At 37.0% G+C, this 26686-nt stretch overlaps 1 protein-coding gene across 1 annotated transcript in view; it reads right to left on the bottom strand.

Moving 5' to 3' along the window:
- Nucleotides 1–24019, bottom strand: part of cfap74.L (cilia and flagella associated protein 74 L homeolog) — a 75600-nt gene extending 51581 nt beyond the window's left edge. Inside the window, exons 1-10 of the mRNA XM_018226011.2 lie at nucleotides 23587–24019; nucleotides 22979–23115; nucleotides 22073–22194; nucleotides 20205–20298; nucleotides 19432–19578; nucleotides 18015–18113; nucleotides 14086–14190; nucleotides 10535–10708; nucleotides 6280–6390; nucleotides 5462–5564 (exon numbers count right to left, since the gene is read on the bottom strand). Coding sequence (XP_018081500.1) covers nucleotides 5462–5564; nucleotides 6280–6390; nucleotides 10535–10708; nucleotides 14086–14190; nucleotides 18015–18113; nucleotides 19432–19578; nucleotides 20205–20298; nucleotides 22073–22184 — 945 coding nt within the window. The 5' untranslated portion in view covers nucleotides 22185–22194; nucleotides 22979–23115; nucleotides 23587–24019. The remainder of the gene's footprint in view (nucleotides 1–5461; nucleotides 5565–6279; nucleotides 6391–10534; nucleotides 10709–14085; nucleotides 14191–18014; nucleotides 18114–19431; nucleotides 19579–20204; nucleotides 20299–22072; nucleotides 22195–22978; nucleotides 23116–23586) is intronic.
- Nucleotides 24020–26686: the final 2667 nt, after the last annotated feature.

Raw genomic sequence — 26686 nt, 5'->3', positions numbered from 1 at the left:
TCGAGGTCCACTTTATGCCATATGAATTGTGCTTCGGCTTCTCTGGGGCACCCCTTTGCTATGGGACCCCTAGCTGGTATACCCCCTTCCTTACGATGCAGGCTGATGTAAGAGTTTGTGGAAATAACATTACTCCAAAACATTTAAAATAGGAAAAACAACTCTTAACTCCCTAAATAAACGAGATCTCAAAGGTTCCACACGAGGGCTGCCGACCGTCAGAGAATCAAAAAGTGCTAAAAATTATAAAGAAAAAAGATACCCCGTGGGTAACAACCTAATCAATAACCAGCATACATTAAATCTCTTAGGATTTAAATAAGTTAATTGAAAAAATAGATTAAAGTGCAAGAAATGCCTAATCAGTTGATTAATTAATTGAACAACTACTTGATTTTAGGATAATTCATAAATTGTATAAGGTGCCAATTAGTGCATAATGTCCATTAGGTAGTTTAGTCAGTTATCATTCTCAACTTAAATAACAATTCATGGTTAAACTAAACCAAAAGGAGCTAAAAAGATAAAATGACAAAGTTCCTCAAAGGAGTGCAATTAATTGTGAAAAAAACTTAAATTAAGTGAGAATTATTAAGACCAAAGGAAGGTATATTAAATTAATCAAGTACTAGTATTTGTATGATAAGTGCTGGGAATTAAATTAATTACAAAGATCTCGTTAAATTAAAATATGACCACATTTGGGTGAAAATAAAACCCACGCTACGGTCAACAGAAAAGAGAGAGGATATAATGAAACTTAAGAAGGTGGAGCTGTCCCAAAACTAACTGCCTGTTGTTTTCTAAGTCTGGGACACCACAAAGAGGAAGGCAGGACAGGGTAACCGAGACTGTGGCCTTGGTATATTAACTTGCCCTGATCTTAAGAAGACTAAGTTAACCCTAATAAGCCACAAATCACCGGCCCCTTGGAAAGGAAGGAAGATTGGTTGAGATAAAAAAGACCGTAGCAGTAGGAATTAGATCCAAACCAAAAAAGCACCAGGAAACGATTCTTAAAAAAATAATTAGGAATTGAGCGACTCGCCAACGCGCGTTTCGCTTACAAGCTTTCTCAAGGTGAAATGACAACAGGCAGTTAGTTTTGGGACAGCTCCACCTTCTTAAGTTTCATTATATCCGCTCTCTTTTCTGTTGACCGTAGCGTGGGTTTTATTTTCACCCAAATGTGGTCATATTTTAATTTAACGAGATCTTTGTAATTAATTTAATTCCCAGCACTTATCATACAAATACTAGTACTTGATTAATTTAATATACCTTCCTTTGGTCTTAATAATTCTCACTTAATTTAAGTTTTTTTCACAATTAATTGCACTCCTTTGAGGAACTTTGTCATTTTATCTTTTTAGCTCCTTTTGGTTTAGTTTAACCATGAATTGTTATTTAAGTTGAGAATGATAACTGACTAAACTACCTAATGGACATTATGCACTAATTGGCACCTTATACAATTTATGAATTATCCTAAAATCAAGTAGTTGTTCAATTAATTAATCAACTGATTAGGCATTTCTTGCACTTTAATCTATTTATTCAATTAACTTATTTAAATCCTAAGAGATTTAATGTATGCTGGTTATTGATTAGGTTGTTACCCACGGGGTATCTTTTTTCTTTATAATTTTTAGCATTATATCAAAACATAGCACTTGCCTTCAAATTATCCCTAAACCTCATGAAGCAACTCAGAATGGCAACTCCATAAGAATGGCAATCATCTCATTATAAACATTAGCTGGCACAGTTTGCTGTTTTGTGGAGAATGGCTCAACTCAAAAATTTCTTAAATGCTCAGTAGTAAGAGAAAAATTTTACTGACAAATTTCTATTTTGAGACCTCTGAGAGAATATTTTGACAGAATTTTTTGATATTAGATCTTGTTGCCTGGGAACGATCATAGAGGTATGTTATAATGCACACTATGATGCTAGCACACAACTATTTCTCTATTATTTACAATGGTTAGTATAAAATACACATTATGCAGAAAAGGTTTTAGGCTTTTAGTGTCTTGTTTTTTAGGAATGTGACAAAGTGTTTTATAGGTAAGATGATGTATTACAGCAAAATACAGCTTGTGCTTTCAGAACTAAGATGTAATATTAACAGATGTTACAAAATAGATATTATAGTATAAGAGTACATGTATATAAAAAATCTCCAATGTAAGAGCAACTTCATTTCAGACTTTGTGGTTCTTGTTCCCACCACTCTCAGGCAAGTTAAGAAGCTTAGGGGCATATTTATCAAAGAATGAAGTTAGAGAGTGAAATTCCTCAACTCTCCATTCATTTGTATAGCATTTTTATAGGCATATTTATCAAGGGTGAACGTTCACTTTCACCCATTGATAAATACTCTTTTAAAAATCCCATAGAAATGAATGGAGAGTGGCGGAATTTCACACTAGTGGACTGTGGTGATCTCTAACGATACGATTAAATAAATATACTCCTTAGAATGAACTGAGGCATATTATCCAAGTCTGTTTGAGTGACAGGATTAACACATTTTTCATCTTTTCAACTGTATTTGGTTTCCCATTCTGTCAGCCATTGCTATGCCCACACCCATTAACACCTTATTTTTTGAGTGTATAAAAACAAAGAAGAAGAAAGAATAAACAAGGGGTCATTACAATAATAAATACAAATTGCAGTTGCAGATGAAGAGCTAAGGGTCAAAGAGACAAGAGGAAGGAGGTCCCTGCCCTGTAGAGCTTACCATCTAAGTGGGATGGTAACTTACAGACACAAATAGGTTGACACTGCAATATAAGTGCCAATTTCGTTGTTATGCAAACAAATCTAAGAACAATTTATTAAAATAAAATGGTTGCCCTTAAAATAATGTAGTACAGGTATAGGACCTGTTATCCAGAATGCTTGGGACATGAGGTTTTCTGGATAACGTACCTTTCCGTAATTTTGATCTTCATACCTTAAATCTACTAGAAAATCATAGTAACATACTAAGCTAGGTTAAAAAAGACACACATCCATCAAGTTCAACTTCTTAAAGGAATAGTCCCATCAAAAAATTAAATTGTTTTAAAGTAATACAAATGTAATGCACTGTTGCCCTGCACTGGTAAAACTGCTGTGTTTGCTTCAGAAACACTACTATTGTTTATATAAATAAGCTGCTGTGTAGCAATGGGGGCAGCTGTTCAAAGGAGAAAAGGCTCAAGTTACACAGCAGATAGCAGATAAGCTCAGTAGAACATAATGTTATCTGTTATCCACTATTTATCCTGTGCCATATAGCCGTTTTTCAATTTCTGCCATTGTTATTCAGCAGCTTGTTTATATGAACTATAGTAGTGTTTGCGAAGCAAACTGATACATTTTACCAGTGCAGGGCATGATATTTTCACTTTAAGGCTGGAACTACACAATGTGTCTTCTTGAGATCCGGCGCGCTGAGAGGAAGCACATGCGAGTAGATGGATGCAACGAATATAATGTAAGTAATAGAAATGTTGGACCTTGTCACTGCATGCATCCGACACTGCATGCATCCGACACTGCATGTTGTGTCTTCATCCGACAGTCGATCTCAATAAGATGCATCATGTAGTTCCAGCCTTAAACACTTTAATTTTTTGGTGTTACTGTTCCTTTAAAGGAGAAGGAAAGCTCCAAGACAGTTTATTGCCAACAGATTAGCCACAATAGTGCAAGATAGAAAGCTCTATTTATTCTGCAGAATGCTTTACCATACATGAGTAAACAGCTCTAGACACTGTTTCTGTTTGTGTAGGATAGAAGCTGCCATGTAAGCTTGGTGTGACATCACTTCCTGCCTGAGTCTCTCCCTGCTCACTTATAGCTCTGAGCTCAGATTACAGCAGGGATGGGAGGAGGGAGGGAGAGAGGAGTAAATTGAGCATGCTCAAGCCCTGCCCTGGAGGTTTATTCTGAAAACAGGAAGTCTGATACAGAAGCCCATGTGTACACAATAGAAGGAAAGAAATGCTGTGTTTCTTTTGACAGAAAACGCAGAGCAGCATTACTTTTAGGGTTTACTGGTGTATTTATATAGACCTTTCTGATAAAGCTTACTTAATTTTTGCCTTTCCTTCTCCTTTAAGTCTATATACGGTATAACCTGTCTATCTGCTAGTTGATCATGTAATCTTAAATAAACCAAGTAGGCTGGTTTTGCTTCCAATAAAGATTAATTATATCTTAGTTAAGATCAAGTAAAGGTACTGTTTTATTATTACAGAGAAAATGAAATCATAAAAAAAGACCAGATTTCTGGATAATGGATCAGATACCTGAACAGTTTTCCCCTTACAAGAAAATGGCAAAAAAGTCAATACCATCCAACGTGTTTCAATGATATTTAAGACTTCTTTAAGGCTTATTTATTATATAAATTGGAGGTGCAACTATTTTATTTTAACTGTAATTACATTATCACACGATCGGAGTATGGCCATTTCTTCTTGTTTGTTTTTAGACAATTTTTGACTGACTGACTAACTCAAGTTGGCACCTTTCTGTGGCAAGAATCGTAGGACATTTTCTGAAGTACTACGGATTTTAATATGGGTTTTTATGACATGCTTTTTTATTATACACCAATTTGGCAGTATTAATGATATATAAACTATTATAAAAGTACTGGTCCGGGTATGTAAAGCCCCAAACTCTACATTCTAGGCAGCAATTATATTAAACTACAGCTCATCTGATAACGGAATTGACCTGGGTGTACCACAGGTCCGTCAATTTCGTGCACAACTCAATGTAGTGAGACAAAGTGAAACAAATGCTGTTCGCAACCGCCGGTGTCGGCAAATGGCTTGGGTGCTGTGCCCCGAAATCCAGACATAGACTAAATGAGCACGCGCTCCTGAGGCCAGCCGATGAGGATAAAACTTTTATTCCATATTACTAAAACCGCATGTCCTAGGATATGCGGTTTTAGTAATATGGAATGAATTCAAGTTTTATCTTCATCGGCTGGCTTCAGGAGTGCATGCTCATTTCTTCTATGTCAGTACTTGACTTTTTAAATAGTTTACATATTGTATTTTTTGGGAGGTTGTATGAGAAATGAACTTGGTATACTAAAGTAACAGGTAGCTAAAGGGTATATCAACATGTAGGCCATAGGCCTAATCACTAGAATTTTTTTGCAGTTTGCTTGTAGGTACACAGCAAGGATTTAGATGATGTGATTTCTTTACATCTTTGCCCTTTAAAATACAACACCTGCAGGGAAACACCTGAGTCCTATCAGCATAGCAATTCCTCTAGATTAGAAGCAGTGATTTGTTCTAGCAGTTTTACATTCCAATGAGAGCTGTGAAGGAGTTCTGTCTAGTAAATGTGTTTTCAGTTCTTAATTAAGATTCAGTAGATCTTTCTAATTTTCTTCAGCAATAGCTTCACTTGTTCCTTAGTAAAATTATTTTCAGCATACCCTGTTTGTGGAAATGCTGTTTTTAAGAGAGAGTACTGATTGCATTCTTCTTTCCATTTCCTCTCTGCTCCTCATTTCTTTTTTGCTCTCTAGTTCACGAACTCTGTGGATACCAAAGAAATGTTTATTCAGATATGTATAAAAAATCAATACTTTAAATTTAAAAAAAAATGCTGTTCATCATGTGACCTCCTTACTTTTGCTTGGCAGCCAACCAGATATTTCTCATGCTTTGTGGCCTCCAAACATTTATGTACAAGTTATTTTTTTATTTGTTAAAGCAAAAATTATCAGTTTTGACAACTTATGGTCCTTGTGGTAGGTTAATTACTCAGCCCCATTAATGGACTTGGGGTTGTGTGATTAGATTGGTTAGTGAAATGGACTAGAACTAACATTGAAGCTGTCATATCCTTGTAATGACAGAAACATTTTTATAATATTAAAAATAAATTATGTATGATCCATATACAAGGATACTGTTTGTTTTGGTACTATGCAGAAAGTCCATGCTCAGACCAGCATAGTGAACATTCCCTGTCATATTTTCATAACTGCATGTGCAGAAAAGAATGTTCTGTGCAAACAGTTAGTTCTGCCCTGCAGTTTATTCTTCACTGACATGTAACCTAAACTTATCATAAACCTTGCTTATTTACTAAGTTCAGTATATGTTTTGTTAACTCATGCACTTTGTAATACACAACCCTCCAGCAGAATATATATCTCAAATTTTAGCATTGCAGAATTCAGAGGAACCACTTAAGTTCCAGGCAAAGATCCATAGAAGCTGAAAGGTATAATATTGTGGAACACACCTTGTCATTGTTTCCTTCAGAAACTGAACAGCAGTCACATGGTTTTTCTGGGCATCCTCCATCACCTTTCGATAGTGTACTTCTTGCTCCTTCAGTCTTTTTGTTTCTCGTCTAATAACATACAAAAATGCGGTTCAGCAATTCATTTCTGCATGAATTTAAACAGAAAATAAACATTCAATAAAAGTAGAGTTTAGCTAAGATGTAAATACTATGCTTGCACACATATACTCATAAGCTGTGGTCTGCCTCACAAAACGTGTTATTTACAGAACACTCAAAGTTAAACAGAACCTGTGAACACCCCACTACAACTGTACGAGTATTGCTCTCTTTACTTTGCACTTGGAGACATACTGTATACTGGCATATACCTGCCATCCCCTAAGCATTTACTTTGTTGCAGGGAAGTCTTTTTCTCTCCTCACTTTTCTTAATCTCCTCTTCAACTGGGAGCCTGTCGGTTGCTGTTCCACTTCCCTCTACAGCTCAGCTGTGCTGACAAGTGCTTTAAAGAGGTGGTTCACCTTCAAGTTCAACTTTTATATGTAATAGAATGGCAAATTCTAAGCAGCTTTTCAACTAGTCTTCATTATTTATTTTTTGTCATTTTTTAATTACTTTCTTTTTTGTTCTGACTTTTTCCAGCTTTCAAATAGGGTTCACTGACCCCATCTAAACCAAATGCTCTGTAAGGCTACAAATGTATTGTTATGGCTACTTTTTATTACTCATCTTTCTATTCAGTCCCTCTCTCTTCAAATCTAAACTGCAGTTCAGCTGCAGTTCCGCTTTGTTTTCCTGCTGTGAGAAAGAAAGTGCTAGGATTAAAGCCTTGAATTATATTGTATGTTTTCTGCTAGGCTGGGCATCCTAATTTGCGGCATGGGCTGCAACCATTTGGAACCCCAATAGAGTAATTGGATTAAACAAAAGGGAAATTAAATCTACAAAGAGCCTGACAAATTAGATGTATGTACCTTAACAAGGCGACAGGAGGCATGATAAGGGAGAAATTATCCACATGTCTGAACAATCGTTAGTATTAATTGTTCTGTTCTTTAACACTAATGCAGTCAGAGCATTTTATTGCATTATGTTGCTCAATGGAATTCCAGCCCAACAGGCAGGTGAAAAATAAGCCTACCATAATATAAACAGCCATTAAGTTCCACATTAATATTCATTAACATTCATTTCCCACAGTTATTGGCTCATTATTATACTACTAACTTGCATAAAATAATGCCAAGTATTACAGTTTCTGCTGATAAATATAAAGGCACCAAAATAAAGTTTTGTTATAGCCAGTTGTGCTATGTTGTCCCTTCCATATATACAGCTTTGCATGTGAAAATATGGGATGCACATAAGTTGCTTACTATGAAATTCATAACAAATAGTTCTGCATGAACAAAATATACAGATATATAAAACACACATCATTCCATAGCTATATTATTACCCTGATTTCTATTAAATCAGATGCATAATTATTTTTTTCAGATGAAAGCATACACACTACATACATAAAATTATCTTGTAATACCACAATGCATACATGAAAACACTGATATGGGACTATTGCCATCTAGTGATAGAAAGAAACACAAGATTAAATATTTCTCTACATAATTTAATAAGGTAATCCTAATATGACATGTAAAATGTATAATGAAGTAATAGAATTCTTAATGAATAAGATACCAGTTGAGTGTAGGACTGGCCATACCAAGGATGATTTTGACGTAGTTGGCCAGCTGAAATATATTGTAATATATGGACAAACAATCCCTGTTTTGTTTAAAGGGTAAGACCTTTTTAGCAGTGTAGGGATGTGAAAATCTTAGACACCCTTACACATTACAGACAGGCACATCCCTAGTTATATGGACGCCTAAAAGGTCCTTATGGGGACCTTGTGCTTATGTAACCCCTGTAGTTCTCACAGTGTACACCAGATGTCACTGTGCCAGAGTATAAAAGGTTTAGGAACCATGAGGTCTGGGTCCATTGCTTTAGCCCAACCAAGCAGGCTGGAAGGGAATGGGTAGTGTCGACCCTAGGCGCCTTGGCCCTAGTAATTAGACAGCTATACTCAATTATAGATCACTCTAGGAGTGATAGAGAGGCTAAATAGTTGAGCAGCTCAAGGCTCCGCCGAGGAGATTAGAGGGATTAAGATCCCCGGGTATTACTGACCCGGAGTAAGGACTAAAGTGTTGAGATTAGGGATGATAGGAGTTCCCCTAGTCTGCCACTGGAAGATATCCTGAAAACTGGGCAATACCCCTCACACGCTGCCAACATACTCTCTGCTGTGTATTCCCTAGCCTGTAGGGATTCAGCCTATACGTGCTGTGAGTATATGCTTCCGTTATGATGCTGTGTTATTCTATGCTCCATTGTGGATCAATGTGCTGAATGATCTATCTATGTGCTATTGTTTAATAAATACAGTTCTATGTTCAACTGTTAAAGAACTACTGGCGCCCATCATTGTGCTATTGCACCTAGTTACAGTTACACTACACCCTGCCTCCACCGCATTGCGAGGGCTTGCCCCTGAGAGAGAGAGCTCATCTTTGGTATCAGCCCACAAAGGAAAGTAGCTATAACTGCTAAATACAAAGCAGTTTACTATAGCGCTACAGCAGCTTAAAGGGGAACTCCACTTTTTGAAAAGTAAACATAATTTCAAGCAACTTTGCAATATACATCAGTTAAAAAATATGCAGACGTTTCATGACTTTTAATGGTTTCTGACAGTTCTCCAAACCTAGCCCCCTGCTCTCCTGCTGATCTCTCTGACTACTTTGCTGAGCTGTCAGATCTCTCTGACTACTGTTATTTTGTACCAACAGCCAGCTGTCCTCATCCTGCATCCTCCAAACCCCACAATTCCCTGCACACGTGATTTCAATAAGGAAAGGAACATCACAATGCAATGCATTGTGGGTAGTGTAGTTCCTGTAAGCTGTGGAGAAGTTGCTACAATTTGTAACATCAGTGTTTTAGTCCCTACTTCCCTGCGAGGATGTCAAATGATGCAGAAAGTGAAGAACTGTGAAACAGCTGGATTTCAGCATAGAAAATGGCATTTATTCATACTTTTTGAGGAAACAGGTAACTGTGATAGGTATATTAGGGGGTTCTGCCTTATGTGGGCCTCTTTATCAAATTTTGATAGTTCCCCTTTGAGGCACAAAATGTCTCAATGTCCTAAATATCATGTCAATGGTCACAACCTCATTGCACCCCCGCTTAATGGTTTTAATAATTAGTGGTGAGCACAACTTTTCCTTGTTTATACAGGAGCAGTGGCCAGCTCCATTTTGTAGCCCCCACCACTTCCAGCTATAGTCAGGTGATCCCAGTGGTGGTCAATAAAAGGGCAACCATGGTTAGGAGTTTTAACCTTGGAAGCAGCAAGTTGCAGGTAAAACTTAGTCCCTGTGTAACAGAATTCTTATGAATGAGATCAAAGTTGAGTGTAGGACTGGCCATAGCAGGGATGACTTTGACTTAGTTGGCCATCTTAAATATATTCTAATATATGGACAAACAATCCCTGTTTTGTTTAAAGGGTAAGACATTTTTAGTAGCTTAAGGCAAAACATGTCCTAAATATATTGATAATGGGTTGAGTGCAGAGGACCTCTTGCAGTTGCTAATAAGACAATATACTCTTATATATACACACAGGTATAGAGTGAATTCTGAGATAATTTGATGCTGGCCTTCATTTTTTATTATTGATGGTCTTTAAATTATCTGTTTCTCCAATAAGGAATTTTGGCATAGGTCCACATTACCCTAGCAATCAGGCAGTTTGAGACCGGAATATAGGTAGATGAAGGCCTAAATACAATAGAAACATAAGTAATGAAAATTAAACTTAACAATACTGTGATAAGATTGACCCCATTTAAAAGCTGGACAGTGCAGGAAAAGAAGACAAATAATTCAAAAATGATAAAAAAAAAAAAAAATAGTTGAATTGGCCGTTCTATAATTTACTAAAAGGTGAACTACCACTTTAAGATACTAAATGAATATACAAAGTGTTAAAATTGACAGGGGGTGTAAAGAAAAAAAAGGTTACCATGAATGCTTGGCCACATCTTTAGAAACAATCATGCAGGTGTGAGCTTCTAGTATAGATCTACTAAAATAACTGAGTTATTTTGTTGGCTTGCTTATTTACTTCAACCACTGAAACATCACTTGCCCTAGTAAAAGAGCTTTAACTCACAGTTGCTCTTTCTGTTTCTTGCGCTCTGTAAGGGTCAGTGAGATTTTCTCCTTCTCAGCACGCAGGGTTGCTCTTTCCTTTTCCTGCCTTTCTAGTTCTTCCTCATTTTTTTCCAGTCTCTCGCGAAGGCTGTCAAATTTCCCATGCTCAACTTCTATTTGCCATAGGTCAAACCTTTAAAATAAAAAGTATGATACACAGTTTATCAATGTTCTATATTTCGCCCAGCGGGAAAAAAAACAGCTGTTAATTAAAATTAGTTAATTAAAAATATATCCCTTAAAGGGATCCTGTCATCGGAAAACATGTTTTTTTCAAAACGCATCAGTTAATAGTGCTACTCCAGCAGAATTCTGCACTGAAATCCATTTCTCAAAATAGCTAACAGATTTTTTTATATTCAATTTTGAAATCTGACACGGGGCTAGACATTTTGTCAATTTCCTAGCTGCCCCCAGTCATGTGACTTGTACTTTAGGAGAGAAATGCTTTCTGGCAGGCTGCTGTTTTTCCTTCTCAATGTAACCGAATGTGTCTCAGTGGGACATGGGTTTTTACTATTGAGTGTTGTTCTTAGATCTACCAGGCAGCTGTTATCTTGTGTAAGGGAGTTGCTATCTGGTTACCTTCCCATTGTTCTTTTATTTGGCTGCTGGGGGGAAAAAGGGAGGGGGGTGATTTGCAGTACAGCAGTAAAGAGTGATTGAAGTTTATCAGAGCACAAGTCACATGACTTGGGGTACCTGGGAAATTGACAATATGTCTAGCCCCATGTCAGATTTCACAATTGAATATAAAAAAATCTGTTTGCTCTTTTGGGAAATGGATTTCAGAATTCTGCTGGAGCAGCACTATTAACTGATTCATTTTGACATTTTTTTTTCCCATGACAGTATCCCTTTAAGGACTGAGTAAATAATTTCAGAGGCTCTTAAATAATCAACCAGGCTCCACCTGCACAGTATTCCACAGCAACCAGTCAGCAGTCAGTTATTCAGTGGGAAAAAATTCAAGCCATGTTTCAGGCTATTTTAGGAGTGTAAAGACAACATAAAGTACAGATTCATGTATAAACTTAGTGTTAGAGTGTCATTCCCTTCAACTGATTTCCATATTATATATATATATATATATATATATATATATATATATATATATATATATATATATGTTAGCAAAAATCAATCCCATTTCAAAGTATCCTGGCTAGATCCCTTCACCTCTTGAGATGAGGGCCCTTTACAGGCTAGTCATGTTCTTTCACTACCATCTCTGCCAACCCATGTTTTGCAGACCATGGTTTTTTTATAAAGTGGAATTACTGTGCTGTAACAGAAATGGGTCTTCCAAGAACTTTTGTCACAAATTATCAACCAAGTCATTGTACATGCTCTATGGTTAAGGTATGTTTTCACCAAACTATGAGAAACTGCCCTCGCACCATTATTTTTCCTTCACTAAATTCATACACAGATGGTGTACTTCTGGCCCAGACATCTTGCCATCAAACTGCCAAATAAAGCAATTAGGGATGCACCGAATCCACTATTTTGGATTCGGCCGAATCTTTTGTGAGAGATTTGGCCGAATCCTAATTTGCATATGCAAATTAGGGGTGGGAAGGGGAAAACATTTTTTACCTTGTTTTGTGACAAAAAGTCACGCGATTTCCCTCCCCGTCCCTAATTTGCATATGCAAATTAGGGCTCGGATTCGGTTTGGCTGGGCAGAAGGATTCGGTCGAATCTGAATCCTGCTAAAAAAGGCTGAATCCCGAACCGAATCCTGGATGTCCCATGACCCCAAATGTAACATCACTCCAGCCAACGCTTAGGGGGTTATTTACTAAACTCTGAATGCAAAAATCACGAAAAATTTGTGATTTTTTTTTTTTTATAAAATCAGTCTTTTAAAAAAATCAGAAATTTTTCGGAATTTATTAAACTCTGAGGATGGAAAAGTCTGAATCTGAAAATCCGGTATATCAGACCTGTCGAGGTTGCATATAAGTCAATGGGAGAAGTCCCAATGATTTTTTGATGTGCGCCGGGTTTTGTGCTATACCCCAAAGTTTTCGGACTTTTGGGTGAAAATTCAGAAAAAAAAACGTGAAATTAGTGAAAATCTGAATGAAAAAATCTGAAAAAATCCCGAAAATCAGAATTTTTTTTAACCGCAAATTTTTTTTCAGGAACAATAAAAAACAGTGCGGATTTGATCAGAGTTTGTAGCAGAAAATATTGAGATAAATTCGGATAAATAACCCCCTTAGAATTGTGCATGCTGATGTCCTGACAAATAGCCATGTCATTGCTTCAGACATACTGTAGGGCCAGATTCAATTCAATGTGAAAACGTTATCTCACGGTTTATCACGTGAAACCTCATGGACGAGATTCAATTCAAGGAGAAAAAACTTTTATCCAAATTCAGTTCCAGTTTTTTTCCCATAGACTTCAATAGAGTTTTCACGTGATAGACCATGATCTGTTTTTCTGAATTCAATTGCATCTCACATTGAATCTGAGATGCAATTCAATTCAGAAAAACTTATCTCACGGCTTATCACGTGAAAACTCTATTGGAATCTATGGGAAAAAAATAAACTGAATTTGGAGAAAAGCTTTCCTCCTCCAATTGAATATCGTCCATGGCTTTTTATGTGATAAACTGTGAGAACTTTTTCTCACTGAATTGAATCCGGCCCAATGTGTCTGAATTCTTTTGACAATATAGTATACAGGTATAAATTCCATTAACTGGAAACCCCTTTATGCAGAAAGCCATTTCCCACAGAGCCATTTTAAGTAAATAATTTACATTTTTAAAAAAAATGATTTTTGGATAATAGATCCTATACAGATATAGGACTGTTATCCAGAATGCTCAGATTTGGATCTTCGTACCTTAAGTCTACTAGAAAATCAATTAGATAAATCCAATTGGCTATTTTTTGCTTCCAATAAAGATTAATTATATTAGTATGGATCAAGTTCAGGGTACTGTTTTATCATTACAGAAAAAAAGGAAATCATTTTTAAAAATTTGTATTATTTGGATAAAATTTGGGAAACAGCCTTTCTGTAATTTGGAACTTTCTGGATAATGGGTTTCCAGATAACGGATCCCATACCTATACCTTTCTATGTGGTAATCTGAAATAGATTATTCAAAATCAGGATTGGAATAATTAAAGGGGACCTATCACCCAAACATAATAAGCTGTATAATAAAAGTCCTTTTCAAATGAAACCCAAATTCTTTTCTTTATTAAAAGGTTTTTATAAAATAGGTTGCTTCTACTATATTGTACACAGTGGCCATTATTAATGAGATATGAAGGCAGTTTTCCTGTGGACTAGTTTCTTCTTGGTTGTTGCAACATCTTTTTACTTTTTAGGTTGTTTACTAACGTTCCTACTAAGTCCTTGGCTGCCAACAGTCATGCCTCCTCAAAATCTACTGTTGGGTTGTTTTTCATAAAGAGTTACTGACTATTCATTTCTATAGCCTTAGTTTCCTTCCAAGAGGTGTCACTGTAAATCACTCACTCATTTTCTTTCAGCATAGTGGCCAATGTAGATGCCACTACTTCTTCGTTGTCTAACTCTTTGAAGAGACGGTTCTGAAAAGCCTGTAGGCGAGACACAGCAGCACTGTAACATTAAAAAAAGAGAAAAAGGCAAATGTGCAGTAACGAAGGTTAAAATGTTGAAATAAACCACAATTTCTAATTAGCGTAAAAAACAAAAGGACAGAATTACATCTGTACACACACCAAATTTATCCAAACGTGTTTCAAGGCAAAAATTTAGGAACACAGAACACACGATATGAAACTGTGGGAGAATGCAAAATAGTTTTTTGCTGACTATTTCTTTCTATTGCGCAATGAAGAGGAAAGAGGTTTACCTATTTATATTCAATGCACAATGTACCTTATGCAAATTTTATTGTAAAGAATATTATTATTTTAACTGGGTAGTTCTCCTTTAATTAACTTGTGTCAATTTGTTTACTGTGTTGTGGACATCAGTACTGCACCTAGTTTTCTTTCTAATCTATATGATTTTTTAAATTATTTACACTTTTGTTAGTGCAAAGTGCGATGATGAATGACGTAAAAGCGCACTCACTGATGCAAGGAAACCGTGGAATTATGAATATGCTGAACTAGGATGATTTTTCCTTAGCATTTTGCCTTAATAGCTGCAATTGACTTGCCCCAAATAAATTGGACACTAAGGGGCAGATTTATCAAAGGTCGAGGTGAATTTTAGAATTTAAAAATTTTCATTTTGAGTTATTTTTTGTGTACTTTGACTAGGGACTAGTCCCAATTCAATTTGAATTTGAAAAAAATGCAAAAATTCGAAAATATCGAAATTTATCATGTACTGTCTCTTTAAGAATTCGACTTTGACCATTTGCCATCTAAAACCTGCCAAATTGCTGTTTTAGCCTATGGGGGACCTCCTAGAACCTATTTGGAGTCAATTTATTAAACCCCGAGGATGGAAAAGTCTGAATGTGAAAATCTGGCATCTCAGACCTGTCAAGGTTGCATATCAGTCAATGGGAGGAGTCCCAATGATTTTTTGATGTGCGCTGGGTTTCGTGCAATACCCAGAAGTTTTCTGAGTTTTCGGGTGAAAATTGCAAAAAAACCAGTGAAAATTGGATGAAAAAATCCCAACAAATTTTGAAAATTGGATTTTTTCCTGCAAAGTAAATTTTCGGTAAAATGCAATAATAGATAAGCATAAAAAACCCAAGTGGATTTGATGGAAGTTTGTAGCAGAAAATATTGAGATGAATTCGGGCTTTGATAAATAACCCCCTAAGTAAATAATGCTGTTATTGAAGCCATGAAGTATGCACATTGCACTGCATTAGTAAATTAGTCCTAATGTATTGCGCTGGAGCACAATTTATGAAAACCTCTGTAATGGCATTACTCTCCCTTCTTAGTGTGTTTAAGATTGCATGCAAAGCATTGTCATTATTGTCAGTTACACCCCCAGAGAAGCTTCAGAAGACTGCTGCTGTAAATGACAATTGGTTGTGTTACTTTTACTAGGAAATATCTTAACTTGTTTCATTGGAGACTACAAGGCCAAGGTCTTCCTTATTGTCACACCCATCGTTTTATATTGTGTTATAATTCTCTTACAAGAAGCTAGACGGTCGTATGAAACCTTAGTGTGTGTCATCTGTAAATAGTTGAAAGTAGATTTAGGGGCAGATTTACATAGGGTCGAATATCGAGGGTTAATTAACCCTCGATATTCGACTGCTGAATGTAAATCCTTTGACTTAAATATCGAAGTCGAAGGATCGAAGGAATAATCGTTCGATCAAAGGATTTTAATCTATCGATCAAAGGATATTCCTTCGATCAGAAAATTGTTAGGAAGTTTATGGGGACCTTCCCCATATGCTAACATTGGCCTCGGTAGGTTTTAGGTGGCGAACTAGGGGGTCGAAGTATTTTTTAAAGAGACAGTACTATCGAATAGTCGAACGATTTTTAGTTTGAATCGTTCGATTCGAAGTCGAAGTCGTAGTCGAAGGTCGAAGTAGCCTATTCGATGGTCGAAGTAGCCATATTCGAAATTCGAAGTATTTTTTCTTCTATTCTTTCACTCGAGCTAAGTAAATGGGCCACTAAATTAAACCCTATATACTGAGATTCCATACAATTGTGCATTAATAACTATTCCTGTGCACTTAGCACTTATGTAAGGCTATTGTGGTCCTTAAAGTATTCTGTACTCTAGGTACTGTGGCAGATTATTCCATACCAGGGAGTGGGAGATGGGGTAAGTTTTGAAGTAAAAATTTGGGATACCCAAGGCCCCACGGATCCCCCCTAGTTTCAATGAATATGTTGTATACTTATTCAATAACGGGAGTGAATACTCTGTTAAAAGGAGCCAGTACTACAGTATTTGAAGCATCATCGGCACTTTCTGATGAAAAGAAACTAAGCTAGGGGTGCCACCTGACCAGACTTTACCAGTGCTGGGCCTGCTTTTAGGGAAATTATAACATCATCTTCCACTTCCCTTGTTATAATGCCATGTGAACTGTTCACATCTGTGCATGCCTGATCTCTTCCTCACTCGGCTGCATTTGTAATGGCAGCCAATATGATTAATGCTAGGACAAATGAATTACAACAGCCAAGAAATGGTGCATTATCGCTCATTGATTCAAATGCAAACAACTAAAATGCAGCATGCAGGGGCATAACTACAGTGGAAGCAGGCCCTGCAGTTGCAGGGGGGCCAGGTGTGAATGGGGCCCAGTAAAGCAACTTCAATATATCGGGGAAGAACTGGTCAACTTAGCAATGTTTTGCAGCCCAATTTTCTGTAACATCTAGTTACGCCACTGGCAACAATAGTGGGTGAGGCTAAAAGGGAATCAGCCCCATAACTTTTTATTGTTTGCCTTTCTGTCAGTTGTGACAAAAGGGCAGAGCCATATAAATGTGTGCTGTTGGGCAAACAACAAAACTATAGGCTTGATCACCTTTAAACTCACCAAATAGTGCTGCTTATTGAACACTGTTTGCCTAATGAACATAGCTGTAACCCTTTCTTGTAACATTCCCTAACATAACCTATTAATACAGCTGAGCACCAGGATACGTGAGGTTAACTGTGAATTGTGAATTCCCTCTACCTGCTGTTGAATATTATAAAGTAAGCTTTTTTGTTAAAGCATTATAATAACAAAAGTGTTAGTGTACTTAGCCATCAAACATTTTGACACTGCTGTGAGTGAGTGAATGCTTCAGTTGTGTTCTTGTGCTCTTAAATTTCGTAAAATATGTTTTTAGCCACTTATCTAGTGCATACATAACTGTATAGAACTATAAACATAGCAAATTGCAGTTGTTTGAATGTTAGCACTATGTTTCCTCAATAATCAGCATCGTAGCTTGAAACTGGAGTAAAGTAAATTGCAAGCACTAAATTGCAAGCACTAATTTATTATGATAAATTTAATAGCTTAATAATGCCTAATAGCTTAATAAAGAACACTGTGCCTCCAAGTAAGGGAGTAGTGATACATACAGCATATACAATATCTACTGCATCAGTTTAAATTTAAACCGCATTTTGCAAACTAAACCTTTCATGTTTAACTACTGCTGAATTGAAATCTTATATATTTAAAAAATACAAAAACCTTCCTTACCTTTATATTTTCCAGCCCAGTCGTTTGTACCAGTGTTAAAGTTGTGATTTCTGCTATAGCAGGAGTGTGAATGTGATGTAAACATATAGACCCATAGGGAGATTTTACATCCCTAGATAGCATAACATTCATAACCATGAACCATGGCTACCAGATCCTGTAATTACTGTATATTTTACTGCTAGATGATGGGCAAACATTGCAAATTTATTAATAGTTTTAACAAATATAATAGCAGAACAAATTAACTTGAGAAGTCAGTGCTACTTACACATTGTTAGTCTTCTGCTCTTCCAAAATTTCTCTCTCTGCATTAAATTTTTCTTGTTTTAGAGTCTGAATCCTTTCTCTACATGCAGTCAGTTCTTCTCTGAAACAAAAGGCAAAATATGTACTTAAATAGGTTTTCAATATTTATCAGTGGGGTAATGCTTTACTTCATAGCTATAATATTAAAATTAAAGTGCACCAACCAATACATATTTCAACCCATTTAGTCATTGTTAAAATACCTTTTCTCTATATTTACAAGCCCTGTTTTACACATAGTTGACATATGGCTTTATTAAATAACACTAGGTAAAAATTGTGTGCAAAAAATATGGCTAAGTGCACTCATAGATAGTATATAAGCACCCTGGACCAATTGGCTGGAAGTGTCTGCTTTCCTGAATGAGGCAAAAGTTTGCCAGAATGCTTGAATTTTAAAAAAATTATTGTACATGGCAAATGGAATAATTTAGCAGCTTAGTAAATATTAGGTATATTAAGGTTGCTTTGGGGGGTCTGCCAAAACAAGAGAGTAACATTACTCTCTATCTGTGGCTTTTACAGTTCCAGTTCAAATGTAGACTTCTTAGTAAGTGAAAGCTTTAGTTGCACTTTAACTGCCACTGGCATATACATGTATTCCCATCCACCCCTTTCCCAAATCCAAAACACATATTTGCAAAGCCCAATGAAATAAATACACCCTCCAGCTTGTCCAACAAACCTGAGGGGGATACACAAATTAGGCGTAATTGCTGACTGATTGCTATGGGTTGCTAATCTGTATAGCATTTTTTAATTTGAGGATTTACCATTTCCTAAATGCAAAGGCAATGCCTAGATATACTCATCACAATATGTACTCATCATAAAATGTTACAGCACCTTATTAACCTTTTATGAACATTATGGAATGACCATCTCAAAGGATTCTTTAAAGGTTGGTTTTATAGCCCCAAATATACCCTATGTATACCTTTGCAGTGCAGTGTGAAACAAAGCATGGCACTATTTTCTTTTTTGCCTTTATATAATCTTATAACTGCAAAAAGTAATTCTGCTACATCCTACAAATGCCCTAAACTGCAGCCCAAAGGTATGTTTTAACCATGTAAACATTTCTTCCCCATGCCCTTATAACAGCAAGTAACATTTGAAACTATATAATAGCAAAATCAACACACAATTAATAACTGTACATTCATCATTATTATATGTAAAAAAAGGGAACATTTTAATTTAGAACAGTAAAACCATAGCAACCAATGCAATTTATTTTGCTTTATGTTTACTAATGGCAACTAATAGTTGACTAGTTGTAATTTTCTGGATTGTGGGGAGTTCTGGGCAATAGGTGCATGCACAACCAAATGTTGCCCCTTTCTGAAATATATATAGGAAATATACTACAAACAAACCTGATTTTCTGAATCATTAATTCTTTTTCCTTGTGAATATTGTCCAGTTGGTTTAGTCTCTTGCGTAGACGGAAAGTCTGTACATTATCTATATAACTGCTCTTTGTCATAAACTCCTCTTTGTCTGTAGGGTACATCTCATTTTCACTACAATAAAAAATTTAATTTCCAGACATTCATCAGCATAAAAAGAAGTATCAAAATGAACAAACAATCCCCGATCTACCCAATTCAGACTAAGAGAACTGACTGATGCTCAGTAGTGCTGGTTAGAAGCAAAGAGTCCACAAATACAGTACCAGGTAATTCCTTTGTTCTTTTTGTAGCAGGCAAGGCCAACAAAGCATTGACTGGCTATTTATCATATGTGACTGCACATGCAATATGGCAGCTCCTGTTCATAAGCAAAATAAATTGGCAAAGAATGAACTATAGTCACAGTGGGAAAAAAAGATTATTTGTATACACCGCATATTTTCTATTAAGTGCATCTGCTTCTAAAACCTCTTGGGAAGTATAAGGCATCCTGCAAATTATCAGTAAAGTTAAACCAGCTTTATTCTTGGTATATAAATACATTTCAGTCCCCCATTAGAAAGGCAAGGTGTAAGAAAATGACATTTTCTAAATGTAATCATTTGTGTTATAAAGCTCCTGTTTCCCTCTGCTATCTATTTTTTCTATAAAAACTATAAAAAAAATTGCAGTAATCATTCGCTGTTTGTCCTATGTACACTAATAATAGATGTGCATTTCTCTGCCTTTGCACTTACCAGCTAGATTCTGATTCATAGCTGTCACTTATTTCATGAAAAAGCTCTTCAGATTGGCTTCTAGCAATTGTAAACTCAGCATTATGTTCATTTTCTAGTAGGAAAAGAATGCATAAAAGAGAAAAAAACAAGGATTTCACAAAACAGTTACATTACGTTATAAAATGACACTATTTTTATATGTTGCAAAATCAAAGGTGACCATGTTTCAGAAATGTACACAATTTTAACTATATAATACTCAGAGTAGAAAGCTTGCAAGGTTACATAGTTAATTTGGGATAAAAAAGACCAAAGTCCATTAAGTTCAACCCCTCCAAATGAAACCCAGTGCACATACTTACACACACCCACTGATACTATATATACCAATATCTATATAAATTGTAGATATTAGTATCACAATAGCCTTGGATATTATACTTGTCCAAGAAATCATCTAAGCCACTCTTAAGGTGGTCATAGACGCTAAAATACGCTCGATTGGCGATGTCTCGATATCAGGCTGATCCGATTGTGGGCCCTGGGGCCCAACGATCGGATCACAATGCATCCGAAACTGCCAGTCAGTTCGCGGGACCGCCTACACACATAGATGCGGCCGCGATCCAAGGGATTTTTTTACCTGCCTGATATTGGCCAGATATCGATCAGGGAAGCCCATCGGATGGCCCCACACACGGGCAAATAAGCTACAGACTCGGTCTGTCGGCAGCTTTTATCAGCCCTCACAATATCATCCGACAGGGTACCTCACTGGCCTCACTGAAGAACCACCTACACTGCATCAAAGTCCAAGTAGATTACATCCACTGTCATTGCAGCGTCGAGGTTCCTGCTCACCTCGTCATAAAAGCCAATTAAATTACACATAAAACCATTCATAAAGGTGCCTGTAGATGGTGCTGGCACAGGAACACACCACATAGGTACATGGCACAGCCATTTTTGTTTGTCTATTGTTGAATACATGTAGAGAAAAAACCCACATAATACAAAGGAACCTGCTTGTAACAAATGTTAAGGACCACAAAGACAAAGTAGTGCTACACAAACACTCTCACCGCTTTTTGTAGCATCGGGTGCCGACCGTGACTCTGTCTGCCCAGGTCTAATCCATATTCAAGAAGATATTTCAGCAGCACTCCGATTTTTTTGAAAAAAGTGTAATTTTATTCGTGCCTCAAGCTAAGCGACGTTTCGAGCTTATCCAGCCCTTTATCAAGCTTGATAAAGGGCTGGATAAGCTTGAAACGTCGCTTAGCTTGAGGCACGAATAAAATTACAAAAATTAAGGACCAGGGACATGAAATCTGCCCCAACTGTATACTAAAATTACTACAGCAAAATGAAAGGTAAGGAGACAGTTGACTCAGGATGTTAAAAATAACTAGCGAGGTGTATTGTATATTCTTATCTAAACAGGTGGGCCTTTTGCAATGGAAGTACATTTCCATTATGAATCACATAATCCTGTGCACAAACTAAATAGGTATAAGTATTGCTAAAACCATGACACTCACGCTGTCACCCAATTATCAGAGGGCTAAGGACTAGCTAAAAACAGGCTCTAGGGTCTAACTGAACATAAAACCAGTTGAAGAATGAAATGAGGAGTAAAGCTTCCAAGAAGATGAGTTTGTTTGTGTCTTTTTAACTCCCCAATGAGCCTCACTTCACATTATGAATTACAAGCTTTAGGTGACAAAAACAAAACAATAGATGATGTTGAGTTAGGGGTGTGAGAAAAATACTACAAACTCTGAAAGAAGGACACACAAAAATAGTGAGGGAAAAAAGCCTATTGGCAGACAGAGGCAAGCACAACTAGAGTGTTTTCAATAATATTCATTCTGGATATATTTTACCCATCATCTGTTCATTTCCATCCAAGAAGTAATCATCAAGATCTTCATCTTCTTCCATTAACAGCATGTCTGTTTGTTCAAGCAGGTTGTCAGAAACAGTAAACTGTTCCATTATTTTTGATCTAAGCGACGTAATTAAAAAACAGATGTGTTTGCATTAATATCATGGCACAGGTACTCGCTCAGCTGGTGCTGATGCTCCATATACCATCTCACAGTATCATTCATCTCATTTCTGGCGTACAAATTCTGTAACGCACTTACTTGGGCATTTCATAATGAACTTTCGCTAATGATCATTCCTGCCAAGTGAAACTTAGTTAGTACTTGCGCTTAGGTCAATTTGAATAGGACGGGTACATATAGGTCATATAGGACATATATATGTCTTTATTAGAGATGTTTGTGCAAATGCTTGAAGAGGCCAAATATAATAAAAAATGTCCAAGGAAGTAAAATAAAGACAAAAGAGATCCTCTAATGCCCTAGACATGAGCCCATCCTAAAATAATGTGGCATGCCCCTTAAATGGTTAAAAAATATCAACACAAAAATATTTAACAGTTACAACTTTTAAACACAATCCCACTTTAAAATATGAAAAAACACTAGCATTTTTTTTCTTTCCATTTTTATAACTTTTCGGCATACAGGATATGATGTCACTGACTAAATTGAGTATAATTTAGTCAGAATAAGATTGAGTAGAATGTAGCTTCATTTTATCAGTTTGCCAGGTATAACCTGGTGAAGGGAACTCTGGTGAAAGGGGTAACATAATGGACAATTCGCACTTTAGTGAATTTACGGAGTAACGATTGTTCGTCTAAGGGAAAATTCGCCTGGCGAAAGGGTGTGAAACGTTGTTAGCAATGTACTCTTTCTCTAGCGAATTGTGCTCTTCACCTTTTAGTAAACTGGCGATGTCCCTGCAGATTGGATTTCTGTCGAATTTTCGCTAGCGACGGCCACTTCGCCCTTTCGTGAATTTGCCCCTGAGAGTTTAACGAATGTGCTCTACACCAGTTAAGTGGGAGCTAGTCCTGGGTGGAAAAATAAGGGTTATACATATAAATATATATAATAATTTGCTTCAAAAGTTTTTTTGGTTTAACTATAATGTAGAAAAGGCGCACGTCATTCTTGTTGTTGCAAGTAAAAAATGGTTGATTTGTGCCAAAATTTAGCACTTTGCATACACAATTTTTTTGTGTGTAAAATTCTCAGTGTGTAAAATACTAATTTATGGGCACTGCTAATCAAAACATTCATGCAATGCCCACACACACTGACAATGGATATGTTTGCAACTAAACACAATCATTTGGTGCCTTCACTAAACAATTCCATTATAATTCACATTATTAGCCTTATCTATCATATACGCTCTGTACTTTTAAACCTCCCTCAAGGCCATTAAAACTTTCAAAGGGCCAAAAGCTTCAAATTAATAAAAAGAAAAGCAAGAGTCGTTGATATATAGATAATGTATTTTTGCAACAACAATTAAATACCTTTTTTCAGTCTTCAGGTCCCAGTTTTAAAATCCTGAGTAATTTGAAGTGCCTGTGCAGGAAGCTACAGAGTGGTTACCCCTGGCAACACAGGGAGCTCACGTGTCTGCTGAAGCCTAAAAACTACACAACCCAGCTTGCATTGCAGCTTTACCTCAAGCTTTGGTAGTATTTCTCACCCCCTCCTCCTCCTCACTGTGGGTTGCAGTAAATTATGCACTGCTATAGTTACTCTGTCACTGCACAGCTTAGATTAGAACATTCTGAAAAAGCACAAGATTCCACCAAAGTAAAAATACAAGTAGAAAAATCCGTAACAACAAATCTCTGTTTTAATCCGGTGATTATATAATTCATACATTTTTCCAGTGTCTACAATTACATAAAGGACGGTAAACACTATCCACAGGCTTCTGAATTGCCAGAGGCGGAGACTTTTCCATTCGCCCTAGCAACCCACACAACAAAGAGCACACTGCTAACTGAAAACTACACTCCCCAACATGCATTGCAGCTCTCAGACAGACACTCATGTTAAATCAGAAAGTATTTTCCAAGTTTTTGTTAGCGCTTAGTGCACATTAATTCTGTGCTAAATCTTTTAGACAAATCTTTGATTTGTCTGCGTATAATAACCTAGTAACAGCCGTACAATTACATTTGCCTAGAAGTGAAAAAGCTCCATAAACAAAGGAACCAGATAAACCAGTTTTTTTTTAACTGTGTTGCAGGTTGAACCATGCTGAACAGGACAGAAGGAACCATGGCACTATATGCTGTAGCCTGTCACAGAGCAAATAACAGTTAAAAATTTGTTAAACTGGAGGTGCCACAATGATTAGAACCTAGTGGTGGGTAGGGTTGCCACCTGGCCAATATTTTACCAGCCCGGCCGTTAAAATGATGGCTGATCCCAATGTTATTAATAGGGGAAAAAAAGATAAATATATAGGAAGGCCAGTATTTTTTTCAAGAAAAGGTGGCAACCCTAGTGGTGGGTGAGCAACTCCAAAAGCACCCGGAAAACTCTCTGTACTCAAGTCCCAGGTTAGCCCTTTGCAAATTGAGCCCTCAATTCTCACAACACACTGTCAGGGGTATTCTGAACACTTCCACCCTGAGGTGGCTCCTGTGCTGCCACCCCCTGGCATTTTGCCGCCCTTGGTAATTTGTGCATGAGTTGTTCCATGACAGCGGCACCCCAGCAAACTGTGCTGCACACATAATTCAAGTCGCACACCTTTCAGTGCACATACAAGCAGGGTTGCCTTTTCTGGAAAAAAATACCGGGCTTCCTATATATTTATCTTTTTTCCCTACTAATAACATTGGGATCAACCATAATTTTTACCTGCCAGGTCGGTAAAATACCAGCCAGGTGGCAACCCTACATACTATATTTCACACAAAATATAATTTCTGCACACACAAAGTGAAATTAGAGGGAATGTTGTTTATTAGGGCATTTCGGCATTTATGCCTACCCTGCTCATGGTCTCTTTCCAATCACCTTTTCATTGTTAGCATTGTCCTCGTAACCCTGATCACTGTTGGTAGCACAGAAAGGATGTGATGGTTTACCCCCTGGTGTCACTTTTAGCTTGCAGCACCTCAATACTATTAAAATGGAGAGGTACCAGGTAGGGGTGATGCTGCAGGGGGCTACTGTTCTGAAAAACAAAATACAGTTTACGTACTTCAAACTGGTTTTCAGAATTTGTATTGTATTTGTCACAATTTTTAGTATCATTCATGTGTGAAGAAATTGGAAATTAGGCAGAGAATTTTCAGAGCAAGTACAGCAGAAGCTGAATAAGGAAGTGACAGCAGGCAGAATGGCAGGACCTTTCAGCATGCTGCTATTTGATGGCTGGGTTGTCTTCCCCAGACATTATTCTCAAGAAGAAGAGAGGAATATTTTGGCTGTTATAATGCTTTTCTAATCCAAAAATTACACACTAGATAACATGCTGTGCAGTGTTTAGTACCAGAAGCCTGATGTCCCTATAATAAAGCTTGTTAGTAGGATTGTTAAAGTATGTGGCCCTAGTTCCCTTTAGCAAAGGTGGCTGCAGAGCCAGCCTTTAGGCTATTTCTCTATCCAGATAGTGTAAAGCTTATGTGTGCAATAATCTTTACAATTCCAGTTGAACACAGGTTGAGAATCAACCCATACGCTGTGATCAGCTTTTGTATGTAGTTGCACCTGAAGCCATTGTTTGGCCCAGGTGCAGGGACAAGGAGCAGGTTTCGGCGGTGCAGTGCCTCCAGGTGCAGGTACATCAGAAAGCTGATCAGAGCATAGGGACTGATTTTTGGCCTCTGTTTATCCACAGGCGTAGAATCAGCCTGGTGTTGCAGTTACCTTAGGGGGACTAAGCACATGCAAAGGCTAAATACCTATCTCAGGTGGTATGTTTCATATTAAGGCCACATTCTATCAGAACAATGTTCAAGGAGCCTTGGATGAGGTGGAAACAGCATTAGGTAGCTTCTAATAACAAGCTGAGAGTTTTGTTGCAGTAACTGAGATTGAACCAACAGCTACAGGTTCTTACAGATAGAGCATGCTACCTGTTGTACTTATTTTAAAGGTCAGTGGTGTGCATGGTACAGCATGAACTGCTTTTTCTGCCATAGATCCTTTCATACAGAAATTGCTTACTCCAAAGATTGGAATTAATATCAAAAAGCAAGGTTAAGACTGAGTGACTGTAAGGTAGTAGACCCCAACCAGTGGCTTAGGAGCAACATGTTGCTCACCAACTGCTTGGATGTTGCTCCCAGTGGCCTTAAAGCAGTTTCTTATTTTTGGTTGTATAAAAACCAAGTGTACTGCCAAAAGAGCCTTCCGTAGGCTGCCAGTTCATAAAAGGGTTAACATATAGCCAATCAAAGCTCTATTTGACACCCCCCAGGAACATGTTTCTTGTTTGTGCTGTTCCCCATCCCCAACTCTATTTATATTTGAATGTGTCTCATGGGTAAAGGTACAGTATAGAAACAATACTAGGACATGCTGAACACCTTAGGAGAAATGGGTCTTTAAGATTAAAAGATTAAAAGATAGATCCTGTCAAGTGAGATAGAATATTTTCAG

The sequence above is a fragment of the Xenopus laevis genome, chromosome 7L (assembly GCF_017654675.1).
Source record: "Xenopus laevis strain J_2021 chromosome 7L, Xenopus_laevis_v10.1, whole genome shotgun sequence".
Taxonomy (NCBI): Eukaryota; Metazoa; Chordata; class Amphibia; order Anura; family Pipidae; genus Xenopus; species Xenopus laevis.
The sequence above is the reverse complement of the archived record's forward strand: the minus strand, read 5'-3'. Positions and strand labels throughout refer to the sequence as shown.